General features: G+C 40.7%; 1 protein-coding gene across 3 annotated transcripts in view; it reads left to right on the top strand.

Annotated features, from left to right (window-relative positions):
- The window catches only part of LOC126198912 (DNA repair protein complementing XP-C cells homolog), a 142337-nt gene that overhangs the window by 29419 nt on the left and 91239 nt on the right, over positions 1-21679 (top strand). For all 3 annotated transcript variants that reach the window (XM_049935542.1, XM_049935541.1, XM_049935540.1), the window contains exon 2: positions 20654-20895. In XM_049935542.1, the coding sequence (XP_049791499.1) occupies positions 20654-20895 (242 nt within the window). The remainder of the gene's footprint in view (positions 1-20653; positions 20896-21679) is intronic.

Here is a 21679-nt window from a genome sequence, read left to right on the forward strand (position 1 = left end):
CCGAGTACTTTAATCGTTCAGGAAACTGACCATTCCTAAAGGAAGAATTACAAATATGTCTAAATACAGGACTAACATGTACAGCACAGTACATGTCTAAATACAGGACTAACATGTACAGCACAGTACTTTAATATTCTGCTAGACACTACATCATAACCATGAGAGTCATTAGTCTTTAATTAGGGACTCAATCTCCCTCTTGTCTGTATCACAGAGGAGTATTTTTGACATCCGTCTCAAAAAGGCATTTGCCAAGAAAGTTGTATGATTTCTTGTAGAAACTAAATTTTTATTTAATTCACCAGCAATGCTCATAAAATGATTGTTAAATACTGTACATAAATCTGATTTGTCAGTAACAGAAATACTTTTACTAAGAACATGTATCGTCGAACTTGTGCTGCTGACCAGGCACTTCCTTCACAACTGACCATATGGTTTTAATTTTATCCTGTGAATTACCTATTCTGTTTGCATACCACATACTCTAAGCCAGGGCTTCACAACATACGTGCTCGCGGAGCAAGCTGTGAGCAGCAAGGCGCGAGCACACGGAGCAGCGCGAGCACGCTACCGCCACTACCGGACCAGAGCGGAGAGTGGGGAGAGTCACGTGGGGTACACAACAGCTGCCGCCAGTCGATGTAAATCCGCGGCCACCTGCAGGGATATCACTCACGAATTATTACTGCGACAAATGAAACAAATAAAGGAGAATGTACACGTGCCACATAATTTTATTAGCTTAGTGTATGCCTCTACCATCTGTAGACACTGAAACTAAAGAATTCCACGACAATCCTATATTTTCAACACTTTCTTCAACACTACTTAAAATATCACCTCCGGTTGTAGTGTTCTTCATGGCTACTCCCTCACCTAAAGATCTCTGTTAACACCTCTAATAAATATGGCAAGCTGCGCTGTTCCAGTTATATCAACACTTTCGTCCAGAGGTAGAGAATACGCCATAAAATCTTAACAGATATTTGCAAGCTGGCTCTGGACGTCGTCTGCCATGTCCTGTATGCGACGCATAATGGTCATGTTAGATAATGGCACAATCCGAAACTGTTCAACTTGAGATGGACACAAATGTTCCGCTGCAACTACCAAACATTCTTTTATTAAATCGCCATCAGTTAAGGGGCGCAGGGATTTTGCTAAAAGCAAAGCAGTTTTGTAACCCACTCTGAGAGCTGCCTCAGTTGATTTTTCTTCGTCGTCCAGATCTTCTTCGGAGAGCTCCTTTTATGTTTAATAACTTCCTGTGCACGATCTGGTCAATCACATTTTCCACGTCCATAGTCTTTCGCGTGGTACAACATATAATGTCGCTGCAGATTAAATTTCGTAAAAGAATTCAGCGTTTTGTGACATACTAAACATTTTGCAACACCATCTTTTTCAGTAAACAGATACAATTCCTCCTAATGGAGGTTGAACTGCGAAAGCATGGTTGGGATTACACAACGGCGACTTCACATGATTCTTAACCAGCAAAGTGACTGTTAAGAGCTGATCGTAGTACTTTAAACGTTACACAGTCGGCGAGAATTCAATTGGCACGCTGCGGCCCTATTCAAACGTGCGCGCGCATTTCCCCTCCCTCCCCGCCCTCCGTACTCCACGACCTTGCAGCTGCTCGTGAGCACGTGCCTGAGCAGACGCGAGTACTCGCGCTCAAAACCGGCCAGTTGTTAAGCCCTGCTCTAAGCCTTCCTAATAACATTTTTAAGCACCTTACAATACTGTTTGTAATGGGCTACTGTAGCTTGATTACGACTACTTCTAACATTGTGATATAATTTCTGCTTTGTTCTACAAGATATCCTTATCCCACTAGTCAGCTACCCGGGCTGCCTATTACTGCTAGTACTCTGTTTAGAACGTTCTAATGGAAAGCAGCTCTCCAAGAGCATGAGAAATGTGTTATGGGAAGCATTGTATTTATCATCTATGTTATCGGCACTATATCCTGCCACTCTTGTTTCTTGACAAGGTTTAAAAAACACTATAGCTGTTGGATTAACTTTCCTACATAGTTTGTAATTAAAAATATGACATTTATTTGAGTACAAAAGCCTTTTAGTGTTAAAATTTGTGCATCATGGTCTGAAAGGCCAGTCACCCTTTTACTAACAGAATGCCCATCTAGTAATGAAGAATGAATAAAAATATTGTCTATGGCTGTGCTACTGTTCCCCTGCACCCTAGTTGGAAAAAACACAGTCTGCATCAGATCATATGAATTTAGGACATCTACCAACATCCTTTTCCTTGCACCATCGTATACAAAAGTAATATTGAAGTCACCACATATAACTAATTTCTGGTACTTTCTACAAAGTGAATCAAGAACCCTCTCTAGCTTGAGCAGAAATGCTCTAAAGTTGGAGTTAGGGGTCCTGCAAACAACAACAACAACAAGAAGTTTAATTTCACAAAATTCAGCTGCCCCTGCACAGCATTCAAATATCTCTTCAGTGCATTGTCGTGATATATCTGTGGACTCAAATGGAATACTGTTTTTATGTACATAGCCAGTCCCCCACCCTGCAAGAAACTCCTTGAGAAACAGCCAGCTAATCTGTAGCCTGGTGAAGGAAGCCTCTGAATTATCAAACTATTTAAGTGTTGCTCTGATATACCAATAATTTCGGAGTCAACATCCATAAGCAGTTCACTAACTTTATCTCTAACACCTCTTATATTTTGATGAAATACACTAATTCCTTCTCTACTTGGAAACATTACATCCTCATAAGGTGAGCCCTTAGTTAGAGGGACTTCCTTTAAGCAGATATATCTATCGGCTGACTTCAGTCTAAAAAAGGTGCAGCTCTAACACCAACTACAAAGTACATTACGTTTTCGTTTGTGTCCATTAGGGGCAGGGCTAGCGCGGCCATCTTGGTGTCATGGCATTCCGCCACTCAGTCGGCATCCTGCCGTGCTAGTGAGAGGTTCGTGCTGTACTCCGTAGAGTTATTGTGACAGTTTGAAATGTCAGTGTTAATTGAAAATGCCGCGAAGTGTGAAGTACGTGCTGTAATAAGGTTTCTGACTGCAAAAAACTGTACACCGATTGAAATCTATTGGCAGCTTTTTGAAGTGTATGGGGACAACATAACCACTGAAGGTGGAGTGCGTCAATGGGTCATAAAATTTAAAAATGGCCGAACTAACATTCACGACAAAGAGCGAAGTGGAAGACCCAGCATAGTGACTGCCGAACTTGTCAAAAAAGTCGATGCCGCGGTCTGTGAAAACCGTAATTTCACAATAATGGATCTCTGAGTTTTCCACAAATTTCACGAAGTTTGCTGCACGAAATCATTACCGAAAAGCTTGGTTACTACAAGTTTTGTGCAAGGGGGATACCAAAAATCTTGACAGAGATTCACAAAAATCAGCGAATGGCTGCAGCGTTAATGTTTTTGGACGCTTACGAGAAAGATGGCAACTCATTACTCGATCATGGTGACGAAACATGGGTTAAGCAAGTGAACTGCGAGACAAAATTGCAGTCAATGCAGTGGGGGCACACAAATTCCCCCCAAAAACCCTAGAAATGCATGCAGACAATTTCGGCAAGGAAGGTGATGGCGACTGTCTTTTGAGACAGAAAAGGAGTGATTTTTGTGGATTTCCTGGAAAGAGGCACTACAATAAACTCTCAAGGGTATTGCCAAACTCTGCACAACCTCAGAAGAGCAATACAAAAAAAGCGCAGGGGGAAGTTGGGTTCAAAGATCTTGCTGATTCACGACAATGCCCGGGCCCACACGGCAAATGCCATTCGTGAAGTTCTCGAATCTTTTAAGTGGGAGTTGTTTCCTCATCCGCCGTACAGTCCCGACCTGGCACCGAGCAACTTCCACTTATTCCCAGCAATGAAGAAGTGGTTGGCTATGCAGCGTTTTGATGACGACGCACAGCTTCAAGAAGAGGTAACCACGTCGTTGAAGGCGCAGGCGGCCGAATTTTACGACGAAGGAATTTCCAAGCTCGTCCATCGCTACGATAAGTGCCTTAATTTAAGTGGCAACTATGTAGAAAAGTAGTATTTAAGTGTGGCTTTCATCTGTATATAATTAAAAAAATTTCCAATACTTTATTTATTTTTAATTCCAAAACTTAATGTACTTTGTGGATAGCCCTCGTACTACAGGAATTTTTCCAAGAGTGACCCCCCCCCCCCACCACCACCACCCACTACACTGTCACCTATAAGCTTAGCCAGCCTCCCCTTCCCATAACTATTGATGTGCAGGACATGCCTAGTGAAACCATATCTACTGATAGACCCAACTGGCACCACTGAGATGTGACCCATGCCCTCTGCCATCAGCGCCCTCCCCAGCCCCACATTAATGCATCTAACAGCCACATTAAGGTGAGGCCGATAATGGCGCTGAAACAGTTGCACGAAATGCACATTAGTGCCACCAGTTTGAGTAGCTATCTTTACCAGGTCACCACGTACATCATATTCCCCATCCCTGTCATGACTGTTCCCTGCTCCACCCACTATCACTACCTGATACTCCTTTGTAAAATTCCTACATAACTCCCCTATGCTGTCAGTAACTTGAGCCAACCCTGCACTAGACTTCACAATGCTGGTGACCTGATACTCACTCCCCAACATTTCCTGCAACTGCTGGCCCACACCTCTACTGTGGGAACTACCTAGCAGCAGAACATTCTTCTTTCTGCTAGACTTTGCAAATAACATAGGCCTCCTGATTGCTGAGGACTGGTGCATGTTCCTACATCTACAGACACACAAGGCTCCTCTCTACTCAACTGTGACAGTTGGTCAAATCTATTGCATATACGCAAAGTAAAACTGTCTGAATACTTCCTCTTCCTAGCTGCCTTCTTGCCAACTGCCAGTTCCTATTCTATATATTAATACAAATAAACTTTAAAATAAGTAACTGACATCTAAAATTTTATAAAATATTAACGAGCAATTTCAACAGCAGTGCAGCACACATGACGTCACATGGACTTATTGTTGTAAATGATTTCAGTCACACTCATCTCTATTTTATGTAAGAACACTAGTGACTTAGCAGTATACCACCCTAAAACCATCATCATCTTCATACTCGTATCCTTTCATGTGATATCTTTGGTGTGCAGTCATTTTTCTTTGATTAATTCATCTCTTGTAATATTATCAGACTTCAGATTGACCTGTGTCACCTCCAGGCATTTGGAATACGTATCAGTTCATGGAGTTTAAAACTGATATTGAAGTATGTGCTACAGATTTGCCAGAAAAAAAATCCTTAGTTCCTTCAGATCCAGAGTTTCCTGGTTCACTCCTCGGCCAGTGTTAGGAGCTTTTCTAATAAGTTGTTGGGGTCTTGAGCCTGAAGACTAGTTTAATGCAGCTCTTCACGCTACTCAATCCTATGCAAGCCTCTTCATCTCCGAATAACTACTGCAATCTACATCCTTCTGAAAGTGCTGCTGTATTTTCCTTTTGGACTTCCTCTACAACTTTTACTCCCCCCCCCCCCCCAACCACCACCATCACCCCCCCCCCCCCCACACACACACACACACACATACACAGTGCTAAATCGGTGAACCCTTTATGTTTCAGAATGTGTCCTATCAACTGATTCCTTCTTTCAGTCAAGTTATGCCACAAATTTCTTTTCTCCCCAGTTCTGTTCAGTATCTCCTCATTGGTAACATAATATACTCATCTAATCTTCATCATTCTTCTGTAGCACCACATTTCAAAAGCTTCTTCTCCCTTCTCATCCGAACTATTTATAATCCACATGTCAATTCCATATAAGGCTACACTCCAGACAAATAGCTTCAGAAAAGTGTTCCTGACACTTAAATCTATTATTCTGTGTTAACACATTTCTCTTCTTCATACACACTTTTCTGACCATTGCACGTCCGCATTTTATATCCCCTCTACTTCAGTCACCATCAGTTATTTTATTGTTGTTAATGTTCATCTTATATCCTCCTTTGAAAACACAGTCCACTCTTTCAACTGCCCTTCCTAGTCCTGTGCTGGCTCTGACAGAATTACAATGTCATCAGCAGACCTTAAAGTTTTTATTTTTTCTTCCTGAATTTCAGTTATTACTCCAAATATTTGTGTTGTTGCCTTTACTCATTACTCAATGTACAGATTGAATAACTTCAGGGACAGACTATAATTCTGTCTCACTTCCTTCTCGACCAGTGCTTCCCTTTCATAACCCTCCCCCCCCCCCCCCCCCAACTCTTTATAACTTCTGTCTGGTTTATGTACAGTTTCAGAGAGTGTGTTCCAGTCAACATTGTCAAAAGCTTTCTCCAAATTTACAAAAGCTATAAACATAGGGTCAGTAGTGTCTCACGTGTTTCTACATTTCCCCATAATCCAATCTGATCTCCTCTGAGGTGGGCATCTAGCAGTGTTTCCATTCTTCTGTAAATAATTCAGGTTAGTGTTTTGGAACCATGACTTATTAAACTGTTAATTCAGCAATACTCTCACGTATCAGTGTCTGCTTTCTTTCGAATGGTAATTATTACATTCATATTTTAAGTCTGTGGATTTTTCCTCCTGTCTCACACATTTTGCACACCAGGTGGAATAGTTCTGTTATGGCTGGCTCTCCCAGGTACATCAGTGGTTCTGAGGGAATGTTGTCTGCTGTACAGGCTTTGTTTTAACTTAGGTCTTTCCATGCTGTCAGATTCTTCTTGCAGTATCATATCTCCTATCTCATCATCTTCCTTTTCTATAATATTGCCTTGAAGTTCATTTCCCTGTACTGTGTGGGAGATAAGAAACAAGTCCACAGACTGAAGTAAGCATTCAGAGAGCCACATGAGGAAATGGAGGGGAGACTTCTGCATGAAAGGCAAAGTTCCAGATGATGTATCAAAACAGAGAGTTAAGAAACCACCTGATAGATTGTAAAATTAGAGTAACTTGTGAGAAAAGGAAATATGTATAATTGACATAAATGTAAAAAACAATTGCTCAGCAAACCAAAACTTCAGAATGATAGTATACAATTAGGAAACAATCCATGCAAGTCAGCTCCCATGAGCAACAAAGTTTTGCACCATGTATAGTTATGTAAAAAGATCGAATAAACAGTGTAGAAGATAAGCAGAGGCAAACTTCAGAACAATTTTGTTGAAATAGGGAGGAACGTTGCACAGTAGAATAATTTTATTAGGCAGGCTTAAAATTTTGTAAAGTTGTGACAGGTGAGCTAGGAACAGAATAAGCTAACACTGGGCTGGTGTGTCATCCATTATGTCAACACAGTGTACTGCTGAAGCAGCATATCTCAGAACAGGACACCCAGAAATGCAGACATTGCTGTGCTTTGTAACAAAACACTGTGAGGTAACACCATGTAACTTTAGTGACCAAGCGCCATTACAGAGTCAAACATAGACAGAAAGAACAGAACTCAGTGACCCAGAACCATTATTGAAATTACCACAGTAAGGCAAGGATTGCTGACAGATCCGATAAATGAGGATAAGTGCCTTCATACAACCAGAGACACTACGCCATAGATGGAGGCTCGACCTGTTACATAGAAAGGCATTTGGAGCTTGAGAACACATTCTCTCATGCTGCCAATATGTTCATCTCACTAGAACCAGAGAGAATGACAGTCTGTTGAGTTTTAGTGAAACTGTGACACACTGATCTATGATGACCAACCTGCTATTGCTTGCTGACTTGAACACTGAGGGGCAGCCAACAATGGGATGCCATTGCTGTGATCTGCCACTGCTGCCAAGTGGGGCAACACAGATGAGGAGACTGGTGAGCAGACTGTCCTCCTCCAGTAGTGGGTCATTGCAGACGATCTGCAAGGCAAGCTGCCATCTTCGCACTGAGCAGGCAAGGTGCATTCACGTGGTCTCCTGGCCAATTTGAGAGCATCTGCTGCAGTCTTGGTGGATCCATGGTGGGTGATCATGGCCTCTCTGCAAGACACCCGGCACCCTTGACCACAGTAGGAAATCTCCACTTTTGCAGGTGGCAGGCTGTCATCAAGAGCACTGAGATGGTAGCCGTACTGGGTCATCGCTGTATGTCTGGGCAGGTCGCAACTTCGCACCCAGCTGCTGTCACCAGCACAACATGTGAGTGTGGCACTGACCTGCAGTGCTGATGTCACAACTCACTAATGAGGTGTCAGCATTCCTTTGACGTGAACCTGCACCCAGCAGCTGCCTGCAGCTCTGGAGACAGTTATATCTTGACAGGTATTGCTGTATCACTGATGCCTCTGGGTGTGCGCTGGACCAGTCATCCTAACTCTTCATTCCACCTCCTGACCATAAGGGCCCCCATGTCCCTGACTGCTACACTGTCCCCCAAAGGTCCCAAGTTCAAGTCTCTGCGTTCAGTTTTAATCTGCCAGCAAGTTTCATATCATCACACACTCCTCCACACAGTGAAAAATTCATTCTGAAAATTTTAATTATGACTTTTCTGAAAGTATTTGTATGGAGTGTAGCCATGTATGGAAGTGAAACGTGGACGATAAATAGTTTAGACAAGAAGAGAAATCACATAACTAATGAGGAGGTACTGAATAGAATTGGTGAGAAGAGGAATTTGTGGCACAACTTGACTAGAAGAAGAGATCGGTTGGTGGGACATGTTCTGAGGCATCAAGGCATCATCAATGTAGTATTAGAGGGAAGTGTGGAGGACAAAACTCGTAGAAGGAAATCAAGGCATGAATACACTAAACAGATTCAGAAGGATGTAGTTTGCAGTAGTTACTCGGAAATGAAGAAGCTCGTTCAGGATAGAGTAGCATGGAGAGGTGCATCAAACCAGTCTCCGGACTGAAGGCCAGAACAACAACATACAGAGGGAATTGCCTTGAGCACTATACATATTCATTTATGCCTTTTACCACTACATCACTAGCACATGCAGTAATGGACTGTGTAAATGATTGAGAACTTTCTCTTCGAACAGAACAGTCTGTAGTGTTGGCAGCTTGTGAAGACAATCATGTTAGCAGTTGACTCACGCTAGTTCTGTGGCACTAGTTTTTTGCCAAAAACTGTATCTTCCCCCCCCCCCCCCTACAGTAGATTCAGTTTTAATCTGCCAGCAAGTAGAGTGGATTCAATGTTTTCTTCGATAAGATGGTCACTTCATGTAGGAGGCATGATAAAACTGGCAGCAATCTAGAAATTTAGTTGTAGCATCTTCTGCCATTAGCCTACCAATCTGGGATGATTCTGATTTAGCACATCTGTCTTCTGCAGACTATATTGTGAATAACTGTTGACAGCCTGAAAACTCCTTATGGTGTTATCACGTAGCTCCTTAATAATAATAATAATAATAACAATAATTATAATATAATAAAGAAAATATATTTCTAATAAAACACCATGACAAAAAAGTGTCCATAAACAGAATGAAAAAAATACGCATTGCACACTTACATTCAATTCTCGCTTGTACAGCTATGTGGACATATTTAAAGAAACCAAACTGCTTAGTTTCCTTGCAGTATCATCCTACCCGAAGTAGACCATGTCATGTTAGTTGTTGTTGTGCATATGGTGGCAGTATTCTGGTGCATATATTGACAGTGTCATGCAACAAATTATGTCTGCAAATGCACCATTCATTCTATAATAGTAATCAATGGAGGGTCACGTATTTGCATGGCCTCACTTTGAGTCCAGCAACTTCATTCATCAGCCACACGTCATCATCAGCTGGCTGTTTGCGACCACTTTATTGTTCTTGTGGAGAAAGATTGTGTGGCAGTGCAGAGGCTGTGGGTATAGTTTATGATTTCTCAGCACACCGAACAGCAATGGACAAGATTACATTGATACACTGGAGAACCCCATAGGCACGTCAGAACCAACGTTTAGCATGTAACAACCCATCAAGGTTTTTTATATCTAAAAACAAAGATGATGTAACTTACCAAACGAAAGCGCTGGCATGTTGATAGACACACAAAATTCAAGCTCTCGCAACCAACGGTTGCTTCATCAGGAAACAGGGAAGGAGAGGGAAAGACAAAAGGATGTGGGTTTTAAGGGAGAGGGTAAGGAGTCATTCCAATCCCGGGAGCGGAAAGACTTACCTTAGGGGGAAGAAAGGACAGGTATACACTCGCACGTACACAGACACAAGCAGACATTTGCAAAGGCAAAGAGTTGGTGCAGAGATGTCAGTCGAGGCAGAAGTACAGAGGCAAAGATGTTGTTGAATGACAGGTGAGGTATGATCAGCGGCAACTTGAAATTAGAAATTAGCAGAGGTTGAGGCCTGGTGGGTAACGGGAAGAGAGGATATACTGAAGGGCAAGTTCCCATCTCCGGAGTTCTGACAGGTTGGTGTTAGTGGGAAGTATCCAGATAACCCGGAGAGTGTAGCACTGTGCCAAGATGTGCTGGCTGTGCACCAAGGCATGTTTAGCCACAGGGTGATCCTCATTACCAACAAACACTGTCTGCCTGTGTCAATTCATGCGAATGGACAGTTTGTTGCTGGTCATTCCCACATAGAAAGCTTCACAGTGTAGGCAGGTTAGTTGGTAAATCACGTGGGTGCTTTCACACGTGGCTCTGCCTTTGATCGTGTACACCTTCCAGGTTACAGGACTGGAGTAGGTGGTGGTGGGAGGGTGCATGGGACAGGTTTTACACCGGGGGCGGTTACAAGGGTAGGAGCCAGAGGGTAGGGAAGGTGGTTTGGGGATTTCATAGGGATGAACCAAGAGGTTACGAAGGTTAGGTGGACAGCGGAAAGACACTCTTGGTGGAGTGGGGAGGATTTCATGAAGGATGGATCTCATTTCAGGGCAGGATTTGAGGAAGTCGTATCCCTGCTGGAGAGCCACATTCAGAGTCTGATCCAGTCCCGGAAAGTATCCTGTCACAAGTGGGGCACTTTTGGGGTTCTTCTGTGTGTGTAAAGAGAGTGGTTCAAGTGCAGCATGTCAAGAAGGTGATAATCCCGAAAACAACACTCACAGTTAACATTTTATTTACTTTTATGGGCTGTCTGTTCACTTGCACACAAAGTCTATATCGTGTGGTTGATACAGGGAGAAAAATATTTTAAAGGATCCGTGGCTGACAGGCTTGAACAACAGTGAGGCTGTAAAAAAAAAAAAAAAAAAAAAAAAAAAAAAAAAAAAATATGAGAGCTGCTCACCAGGCCATGAACCCCAGGGGTTATATACCAGCAGCCAGGTCATCCACTGCCTTGCAGCGTCATGTAGGTGCAACATGGATGGGCATGTGGTCAGTACATCACTCCCCCAGTAGTTTTGCAGACTTTCCAGACTGTGGAGTCTCTACTACTTGGTCAGTTAGCTCCTCAGTTGGCACCATAGAATCAAACCCAGGACCCTCACGTGGCAGCTACAGAGGCAGACGGAGAGACTGTAAGGCATTCTGTAAATAATGACCAGTAAAGAAAAATATATTCTGAAGAAGAAATTAGGGATGGCACCAGTAAATAAGAAAACAGCACTGGAATTCTCAATGGCTGAACAAGCATGGTCTCAGTTGGGCCTATCTGGAAAGATAGTAGTAGTTGTTTATTTCTCTTAGCACAACTCTGTGATGCAAATGTCAGTACAAACAGCACTTGGTAACCAAGGAATATAAGCTATGTACATCAGTATCAGTTTGCTAAACAATATGTAGAAGTAGTCTAAAACTTCCATTCGATTACACCAAGAGAATGAAGAGTTCACAAATGAGAAAAGTGTTTGATGAGGCAAGTTCATTTCACCAAAACTATTTTTCGCAATCTTGGAAAAGGTCTTTGTCATTAACCTGGCATGAAGAAGGAATATGCATAAATTGATCTTACCTGAAGCACTTTATATTTGCAGATGACTTTGTTTCATTTGCTTTCAGGCTGGACTAACTTTAGCATAGGATGCAGTGACTGAATATGGTAGCAGACCTGCAGAAAAATTGCAGTAAGACCAAAATAATGTGCAATCAGAATCTCTGTTGCAAGATACTAAAGAATAATAATGAAATCTTAGAAAGGGTTATTGTCTTTTTCGGCCAACTGAAAATAACAAGCAAAGGGAGATTTGAAAAAAATAAACAGGCATTGGGACGGGGGGGGGGTAAAACTGAATGCTGTATTCAAAAATAAAATCCCAATGTGTCGGGTATGTAAAGTCTACAACCATTGTATTCTGCCCGCACTAGCTTATGGAAGTTAAATGTGCAAAAAGTTCTAAAACTGGGAGTTATCCGATGATAATTGTAAAGATTCATTTTGGATACAACATGAAGGGACAGAAAGACAGACAAATGGATAAGAGAAAAGACAGGTAGTTGAGGACATGACAGTGATAGTCACAAAACTGAAGTGGAGATGGGTTGGACATATAGCAAGTCAAGAAAATGGGAGATTGAGTGAGGAGATTCTGTGTTGTGTTCTTGTGATTAAAAAAGGATGTAGAGGACTACCTAAGAAACAATAGATTCAACAGATTGACGGGACAAAGAAACAAAAAAACTTGGATTGGAAAAGCTAATAATGTATAATGAACTCGAGAAGAGACCTTTATTAGCAGTGGAAGGTAAATGTATGTTATGATGATGGTTAGATAAGATGATAATGAAGCTGATGAACTTACTGACAGATACACAGTTACATTTTAGGAATGGCTCTTCAATTGACTGGGTAATATATTCATTTTTGCATGCTGTAGTGGAAGATTCTCAGAAAAAACTGAAGGCCATTGAGTGTTTTCTGACTCTACAAGTGCTGTCTAGTAGAATCAGTGAATTAGAATTAAGGCATTCAGTATGTTTCAACCTTATCGGAGAAGTAGGAAGCAATAGATCATTTTTCATTGTCTCACAGCAGGAAATGATGTAGCCTCTAATTAAATTACTGCAAGGTGAGATGATGTGCACTATTCTGTGCAATGGTAAAATCTTTCTTGAATACTCATTTGTAACTTTCCTTTGTCTGTAAGATTGAAGTTAAAAGCTGTTTAATTTACAAATTATGTGGACAGATTTCAAGAACTGAATAATAATGTAGAAAAACATATTCTGGGGAGAAGCAACTCTTTATTTACAGCTAATTGTGTGACCCATATTGAATTTAAATATAGTATATCAGTTTTTTTTACTAAGATTCAACTTTCTAGCTGTGATGGAACAGTTAATGCAACAGAAGACATAAAACGAGACAGAATCTCACACAGAAGCCACATACTAGGTGATTATAATTAAAGTGAACAGTGTTCAAAGTGTTGCACTGCAGGCTGTGTATATTACAGGGTGCAGAAACATGTTAGGTATGTTAGTGCTCCCCCTCCACCGCCAAAAAAAATAGTTCCACTTTCGGTCACCAGGTGAAAATAAGGTGCTGTAAGTAATCAGAATGTGAAATATTTCCTGTTTTGATGTCAGTATGCTGATGGCCACTTGGTGATGCATATTGATTTCTCTTGTGGAGTGGCTGTTCATGTAAAGGTTTAGAAAGGTTGAAGTTTTCCACATAAAACGCAGTGGCTATTGAAAAGGAAGATCATGCATTGCTGGTAAAGTTATTTTATCGGAACAGCTCTAATAGCAGGGCTGCATTACAGGAATGTCACTGACAGAAAGAGCTGCAAAGGGGCTCCATGTCTACATCTACATCTACATGATTACTCTGCAATTCACATTTAAGTGCTTGGCAGAGGGTTCATCGAACCACAATCATACTATCTCTCTACCATTCCACTCCCGAACAGCACGCGGGAAAAACGAACACCTAAACCTTTCTGCTTGAGCTCCGATTTCTCTTATTTTATTTTGATGATCGTTCCTACCTATGTAGGTTGGGCTCAAGAAAATATTTTCGCATTCGGAAGAGAAAGTTGGTGTCTGAAATTTCGTAAATAGATCTCGCCGCGACAAAAAACGTCTTTGCTTTAATGACTTCCATCCCAACTCGCATATCATATCTGCCACACTCTCTCCCCTATTACGTGATAATACAAAACGAGCTGCCTGTCTTTGCACCCTTTCGATGTCCTCCATCAATCCCACCTGGTAAGGATCCCACACCGCGCAGCAATATTCTAACAGAGGACGAACGAGTGTAGTGTAAGCTGTCTCTTTAGTGGACTTGTTGCATCTTCTAAGTGTCCTGCCAATGAAACGCCTTCCCCGCAATATTATCTATGTGGTCTTTCCAACTGAAGTTGTTCGTAATTTTAACACCCAGGTACTTAGTTTAATTAACAGCCTTAAGAATTGTACTATTTATCGAGTAATCGAATTCCAACGGATATCTTTTGGAACTCATGTGGATCACCTCACACTTTTCGTTATTTAGTGTCAACTGCCACCTGCCACACCATACAGCAATCTTTTCTAAACACTTTGCAACTGATACTGGTCTTCGGATGACCTTACTAGACAGTAAATTACAGCATCATCTTCGAAAAACCTAAGAGAACTGCTCAGATTGTCACCCAGGTCATTTATATAGATCAGGAACAGCAGAGGTCGCAGGATGCTTCCCTGCGGAACACCTGATATCACTTCAGTTTTACTCGATGATTGCTGTCTATTACTACGAACTGCGACCTTCCTGACAGGAAATCACGAATCCAGTGCACAACTGAGACAATACCCCATAGGCCCGCAGCTTGATTAGAAGTCGCTTGTGAGGAATGGTGTCAAAAGCTTTCCGGAAATCTAGAAATACGGAATCCACTTGAGATCCCCTGTCGATAGCGGCCATTACTTCGTGCGAATAAAGAGCTAGCTGCGTTGCACAAGAATGATGTTTTCTGAAACCATGCTGATTACGTATCAATAGATCGTTCCCTTCGAGGTGATTCATAATTTTTGAATACAATATATGCTCCAAAACCCTACTGCAAACCGACGTCAATGATATAGGTCTGTAGTTCGATGGATTACTCCTACTACCCTTCTTAAACACTGGTGCAACCTGCGCAATTTTCCAATCTGTAGGTACAGATCTATCGGTGAGCGAGCGGTTGTATATGCTTGCTAAGTAGGGAGCTATTGTATCAGCGTAATCTGAAAGGAACCTAACCGGTATACAATCTGGACCTGAAGACTTGCTTGTATCAAGCAATTTTAGTTGCTTCGCAACCCCTAAGGTATCTACTTATAAGAAACTCATGCTAGCAGCTGTTCGTGTTTCAAATTCTGGAATATTCCATTCGTCTTCCCTGGTGAAGGAATTTTGGAAAACTGCGTTCAATAACTCCGCTTTAGCGGCACAGTCGTCCGTAACAGTACCATCAGCACTGCGCAGTGAAGGTATTGACTGCGTCTTGCCGCTTGTGAACTTTACATACGACCAGAGTTTCTTCGGATTTTTTAACGAATTTTGAGACAATGTTTCGTTGTGGAACCTATTAAAGGCATCTCGCATTGAAGCCTGTGCCAAATTTCGCGCATCTGTAAATTTTAGCCAATCTTCGGGATTTCGCGTTCTTCTGAACTTCACATGCTTTTTCCGTTGCCTCTGCAACAGTGTTCGGACCTGTTTTGTGTACCATGGGGAATCAGTTCAATCTCTTACCAATTTATGAGGTATGAATCTCTCAATTGCTGTTGCTACTATATCTTTGAATTTGAGCCACATCTCGTCTACATTTGCATAGTCAGTTCAGAAGGAATGGAGATTGTCTCTTACGAAGGCTTCTAGTGACATTTTATCCGCTTTTTTAAATAAAATTATTTTGTGTTTGTTTCTGGTGGATTTGGAAGAAACGGTATTGAGCGTAGCTACAACGACCTTGTGATCACTAATCCCTGTATCAGTCATGATGCTCCCTATTAGCTCTGTATTGTTTGTGGCTAAGAGGTCAAGTGTGGTTTTGCAACCATTTATAATTCGCGTGGGTTCATGGACTAACTGCTCAAAATAATTTTCGGAGAAAGCATTTAGGACAATCTCGGAAGATGTTTTCTGCCTACCACCGGTTTTGAACAAGTATTTTTGCCAACAAATCGAGGGAAGGTTGAAGTCCCCACCAACTATAACCGTATAGGTGGGATATTTATTTGTTACGAGACTCAAATTTTCTCTGAACTGTTCAGCAACTATATCATTGGAGTCTGCGGGTCGGTAGAAGGAGCCAATTATTAACTTGGTTTGGCTGTTAAGTATAACCTCCACCCATACCAATGAGCACTGTCACATATTGGGTTCTATTCTGCCACATGTGCAGAAATGTCCTCTGCACTCACCTTATATGAACATGAACATGTAGTGTGATTTCACAAGCTTGTTCATTCTCAATTATTATTATTATTATTATTCTTTCTTTTCTCCGACAGTATGTCTGGTCAATAATGGAAAGTGACGCGGACCTTGATCAAGCGTGACTTCCTTTTAACTGTACGGTATATGTTACATTGCATTTAGGAACTTTCGGGTAATTGAACATGTATCAATAATTACAGATATCTGTAGTTGTATATATAAGTTTGGATGTAGCTGTATTGCATTGATGTACTGGTGGATATTGTGTGGTATGACTCCTGTAGTTGATAGTATAATTGGTATAATGTCAACTTTATCCTGATGCCACATGCCCTTGACTTCCTCAGCCAGTTGGATGTATTTTTCAATTTTTTCTCCTGTTTTCTTTTGTATATTTGTTGTATTGGGTATGGCTATTTCGATTAGTTGTGTTTAATTTCTTCTTTTTTATTGGTGAGTATGATGTCAGGTTTGTTATGTGGTGTTGTTTTATCTGTTATAATGGTTCTGTTCCAGTATAATTTGTATTCATCATTCTCCAGTACATTTTGTGGTTCATACTTGTATGTGGGAACATGTTGTTTTATAAGTTTGTTGTAAGGCAAGCTGTTGATGTATTATTTTTGCTACATTGTCATGTCTTCTGGGGTATTCTGTATTTGCTAGTATTGTACATCCGCTTGTGATGTGATCTACTGTTTCTATTTGTTGTTTGCAAAGTCTGCATATATCTGTTGTGGTATTGGGATCTTTAATAATATGCTTGCTGTAATATCTGGTGTTTATTGTTTGATCCTGTATTGCAATCATGAATCCTTCCGTCTCACTGTATATATTGCCTTTTCTTAGCCATGTGTTGGATGCGTCTTGATCAATGTGTGGCTGTGTTAGCTGATATGGGTGCTTGCCATGTAGTGTTTTCTTTTTCCAATTTACTTTCTTTGTATCTGTTGATGTTATGTGATCTAAAGGGTTGTAGAAGTGGTTATGAAATTGCAGTGGTGTAGCCGATGTATTTATATGAGTGATTGCTTTGTGTATTTTGCTTGTTTCTGCTCGTTCTATAAAGAATTTTCTTAAATTGTCTACCTGTCCATAATGTAGGTTTTTTTATGTCGATAAATCCCCTTCCTCCTTCCTTTCTGCTTAATGTGAATCTTTCTGTTGCTGAATGTATGTGATGTATTCTATATTTGTGGCTTTGTGATCGTGTAAGTGTATTGAGTGGTTCTAGTTCTGTGTTACTCCATTCACTACAAATGAGTAGGTCAATATTGGTATAGCATAAGTATTTATAGCTTTTGTCTTGTTTCTTGCTGTCAATTCTGTTTTCAGTATTTTTGTTAGTCTTTGTCTATACTTTTCTTTTAGTTGTTCTTTAATATTTGTATGCAGTTGCTGTGGTTATCCAATATGTAATTTTCTTGTTTAGTGTGTTTTCCCTTGACTATGCTATTTTTCTTACATTTGTCTGTTCCAAAAGCCATATTTATATCATCACTGAATACTTCTGTTGTCGTTAGTAATTGGTTGAGTTGTTGATTTGTTGCTGCCAGTAGATCATCCATGTATAGCAAATGTGTGATTTTGTGTGGGTGTGTTCCAGTAATATTGTATCCATAATTTGTATTATTTAGCATGTTGGATAGTGGGTTCAGAGCAAGGCAGAACCAGAAAGGACTTATTATTATTATTATTATTATTTTAAGGCAATGACACATTGTGGACCTGTTAAGTGTACAGTGACATCTGCACGTTATAAGAACCTCATCGCTGCAACATGTGATTCCAACTTTGCAAGAACACAACTCTGTCCACACCACTATTTTCATGCAAGACTCTGGCACTTGACAGGTGAAAGATTTGCTTTGAGAAACCTTTGGTAATGACCGCAACATCTCTAGGCAACTTCAAAGTGTAGGGCCTTTCAGATCCACTCCCCCTCCCCTCCCCCCTCCCCAATCTAAACACTTGTGACTTCTGGTTGTGATGACATCTGAAAGATCATGTCTATCGGGAATGTATCCGGACTCTTCCTGATCTGAAGGCTAGCATATGATGACATATCACTCTGCACCAGCCATGCTGCGAGCAACTGTCGACCATGCTGTATTATGAATGCAGCATATTGTCGAGTCAGGAGTCCATATTGAACACAGTGTGTAACTTGTGACCATATCCTAATAAATGTCACAAAACCACCATTACCATGTTTTTGACCATTCTTACCCCTTTCCTGTATCCACACCACAGTTTGACTGCTTACAGCACCATACTTTCACCTGGTGGCAGAAAGTGAAACTATTATTTTTTCAGCATACTCCGTGAATGCACCAATTAATGAACCTACAATGTTTCAGCATCCTGCAATGTATACAGCCCACACTTTGGCACTCAGAATGCAATCAGTTTAATTGTATCCACCCTGTTTTAACAACCTATCTGACCGGTACATTGTGTAGGTTGGGTGAATGACAGAACGCAGAATACCATTGTGGGAGGATATGATATTTGTCATTTCAGGGCACTATGTGAAGTAATCAAGGCCCTGGTCAGGAGTGACACTGAGCTTTTTAATTAGCCTGTGATTTTGAATGATAAGAAATGTGTTCATCAGTGATTGTTTCAAAAAATGAGGTTTGTTAGAGTTGCAGAAAGAAAAAGACACGGAGGATTGGTTTATGGTGTGTTAAAGATGGATGTTCTCTCATTTTTGAGGAAAGTTTTGACATGTTGCAGAGAGGCTGGTTTGTCCTGTTTGTTGCAAAACTGACCAGCTACATCTGCATATTTTATTTTATCAATCTGTTTCTGCTTGGATACATTTTCAGTGTTTTTGAAAACTTTGATTCTAAGACAGTGCTTTCTAGTCTTTCTGAGACCTTTGCTCGAACAAAGTTTAGCACCCAACTAAACTTTTATGTTTAGAGGATACCAGTGCTATTATTGTAAAGCCATGAAAAATAAATAATATTGAGTTAATGTTCAGTCAAATGAGACTCCTGTGTCTTTACAAAGTTCTTTTTTGCGAAACCAAGTAGGTGCTTTTTGTTTCTAACTACCTTTTTATAACTCCTTAGTTGTTGGCCAGTGCACACTGTAAATAATGCTCGAAGTTCATTTGCTTTCTTGCTTTTATTTTCACTGCTGCCATAGCTAAGACTCAACTTTTGCAAAATGTTGCAAGTCAGTGTGTCATCTTTGCAGAGCTAAAGAAATTATACTTTGATTCAAATGCCCTTAGAGCCCAAGTATTTGCTTGTTATTTTCTAAATCAGGATAGTTCTAAATAGAATTCTTTACTGGTGGAGAGAGCTCATTATTATGGCTGGGTAGGAAGCAAAAGAAATGAACAGAAGAGTAAAAATGGCGTGGAATGTTTTTTGTAAAGTAGATAGTACAGTTAATAAAATGTTCTGGGCTGTTATGCCGAGGGTGAATGTGTTTCACATTTAAACTCAATGTGTCTGTTGTTGCTATCAGCCCATGGCTGGAGACTGGTTCACATCTTCTTCAGTACTAGGATCCAAATGTCGTTCAGTTTCATGCACTCCTTCCTATTGAAATTCCTGGCTGGTATTTTACAATCTCTATGGCCTTTCTGCATCCACTTGTGACTGCAGTCACTTGAGTCCTATCAAAATGAATGGGTCGTCTCCTGGCTGCTAAGCATGTTCCGCAATAGATTGACAGATCAGTTGTTGCGGAACATGCATTACAGCCAGGAGACCACCACATTCAGTGTGATAAGACTCAAGTACTGGCAGGCATAAGCAGACAAAACATTGGGTTTAAAGTGAAATCCTTTCGGCCATGGCAGAATAGCCTGGAACATTTTATTAATTGTGATTTTTATGGCTGAGACAGTTTACATTTCACAGAGTAGATAGTATTTTCAATGCATAGCTTCCCAATGTGTCTGAAACAGAAAGTTTACAATGAGTGTGTTTTACCCATTGTGCCTTGCGACCGTGAGGCATGGACTTTTTAGTTGAAAATCAGTCAGCCCTGAGGGTTGCTAGTTAGCAGTGAAGAAATGCTTGATGAGAATTACTTGGAGGCAAGAAAACGAACAAATGAATCAGGAACAAACTGAACTGAAATACATGACTGCAGTGAAAATTAAATGGAGGTCCATGGAACATGTAGCCAGGTTAGTGGATAGTAGTAGGTGGACCATACATAGATGGTGGCAGTCTAATAAATATTAAAGTCCAGCAAAAGAGTTGCAACTGAGGTTTTTTGAAACAATTTAGAATCATAATAAACAATATTCAAACCCTTTCTGTTATAACCCATCAAAAAATTTAATTTTGTTCCTTAGGGGGTAATTACCTTTGTATAGTGAACTAATGATAAATTTATTTTCAGTCTCGAGCCAGCCATCCTGTGCATTATGTAGTAGCATGGCAGGACGACGGTACCATCAGAGATGTGACTCGCCGGTACTGTCCTAAGTGGCATACTGTGACACAAAAGCTTCGTGTTGATGAGGAATGGTGGAAGGAGTCACTAAAACCATTTACAGGCCAAAGGACTGCCCGTGATCATCAAGAGGATGAGGACTTGTACCGTCAGCTGCAGGATCGGCCCATGCCAACCACTCTTGCAGAGTGAGTTTTTTAAACAGTATTATGTATTGGATCATAGAATATAAAAAGTTTGTAACATTCATTAAATAATCTCAAATTTGACAAGATTGAACTTCAAAACCATCAAAGGTAGACACACTGGTCTTTGACAGTATAGTGAGCAGATGTATATTTTTTTATAAGTTTGTCAACTCACTGCATAAAAATATGTTTTATAATCTAGAGCTCCCTTAGAGTTTTGCTGATCACCCTGAGTGACTATTAATCTTAAATTATTTGTACTGTTTAAAATGAACAAGATTATATTGTTGGGCTTGCCAGTAGCACCAGTCTTTGACATGCGAGATTTTCATGTGTATCAGTCTTTTACACTTACATGAATCAGTTATTGGCAAGTAGCTCAACATAGTTGTAAAGGATCGTGAATAATTCGATGATGGTTTCAATACAGAAATGTGTGTTGCCTCACAACATTCGCCAAACAGAACTGAGGCAAGTGTAAAGTCATACAAGATACATGACTTTCAATGAAAAATGTCATAGACCATTGGTTTTCTTGTTCAGTCATCAAGACAGTAACATATTTGCAATGTAATCATAGAATGTGGGACCACACAGCCAACCACTTTCAGATTATCCAAGCCCCCGTGTTTTTGGTGTGCTGTTAGCTATTGCATCAGCAATTCTCTCACCTGGGAAAAGGAAGGGAAAGAAAATCATAAGAGGAGCGGACTTAGCAGCAGCATTTGCTGTTAAAACGTGGAGCATTACAATAAGGGCCCAAAGATTTGCTAATTTGACCGTG

Source organism: Schistocerca nitens, chromosome 8 (genome assembly GCF_023898315.1).
Source record: "Schistocerca nitens isolate TAMUIC-IGC-003100 chromosome 8, iqSchNite1.1, whole genome shotgun sequence".
In the NCBI taxonomy this organism is placed as follows: domain Eukaryota; kingdom Metazoa; phylum Arthropoda; class Insecta; order Orthoptera; family Acrididae; genus Schistocerca; species Schistocerca nitens.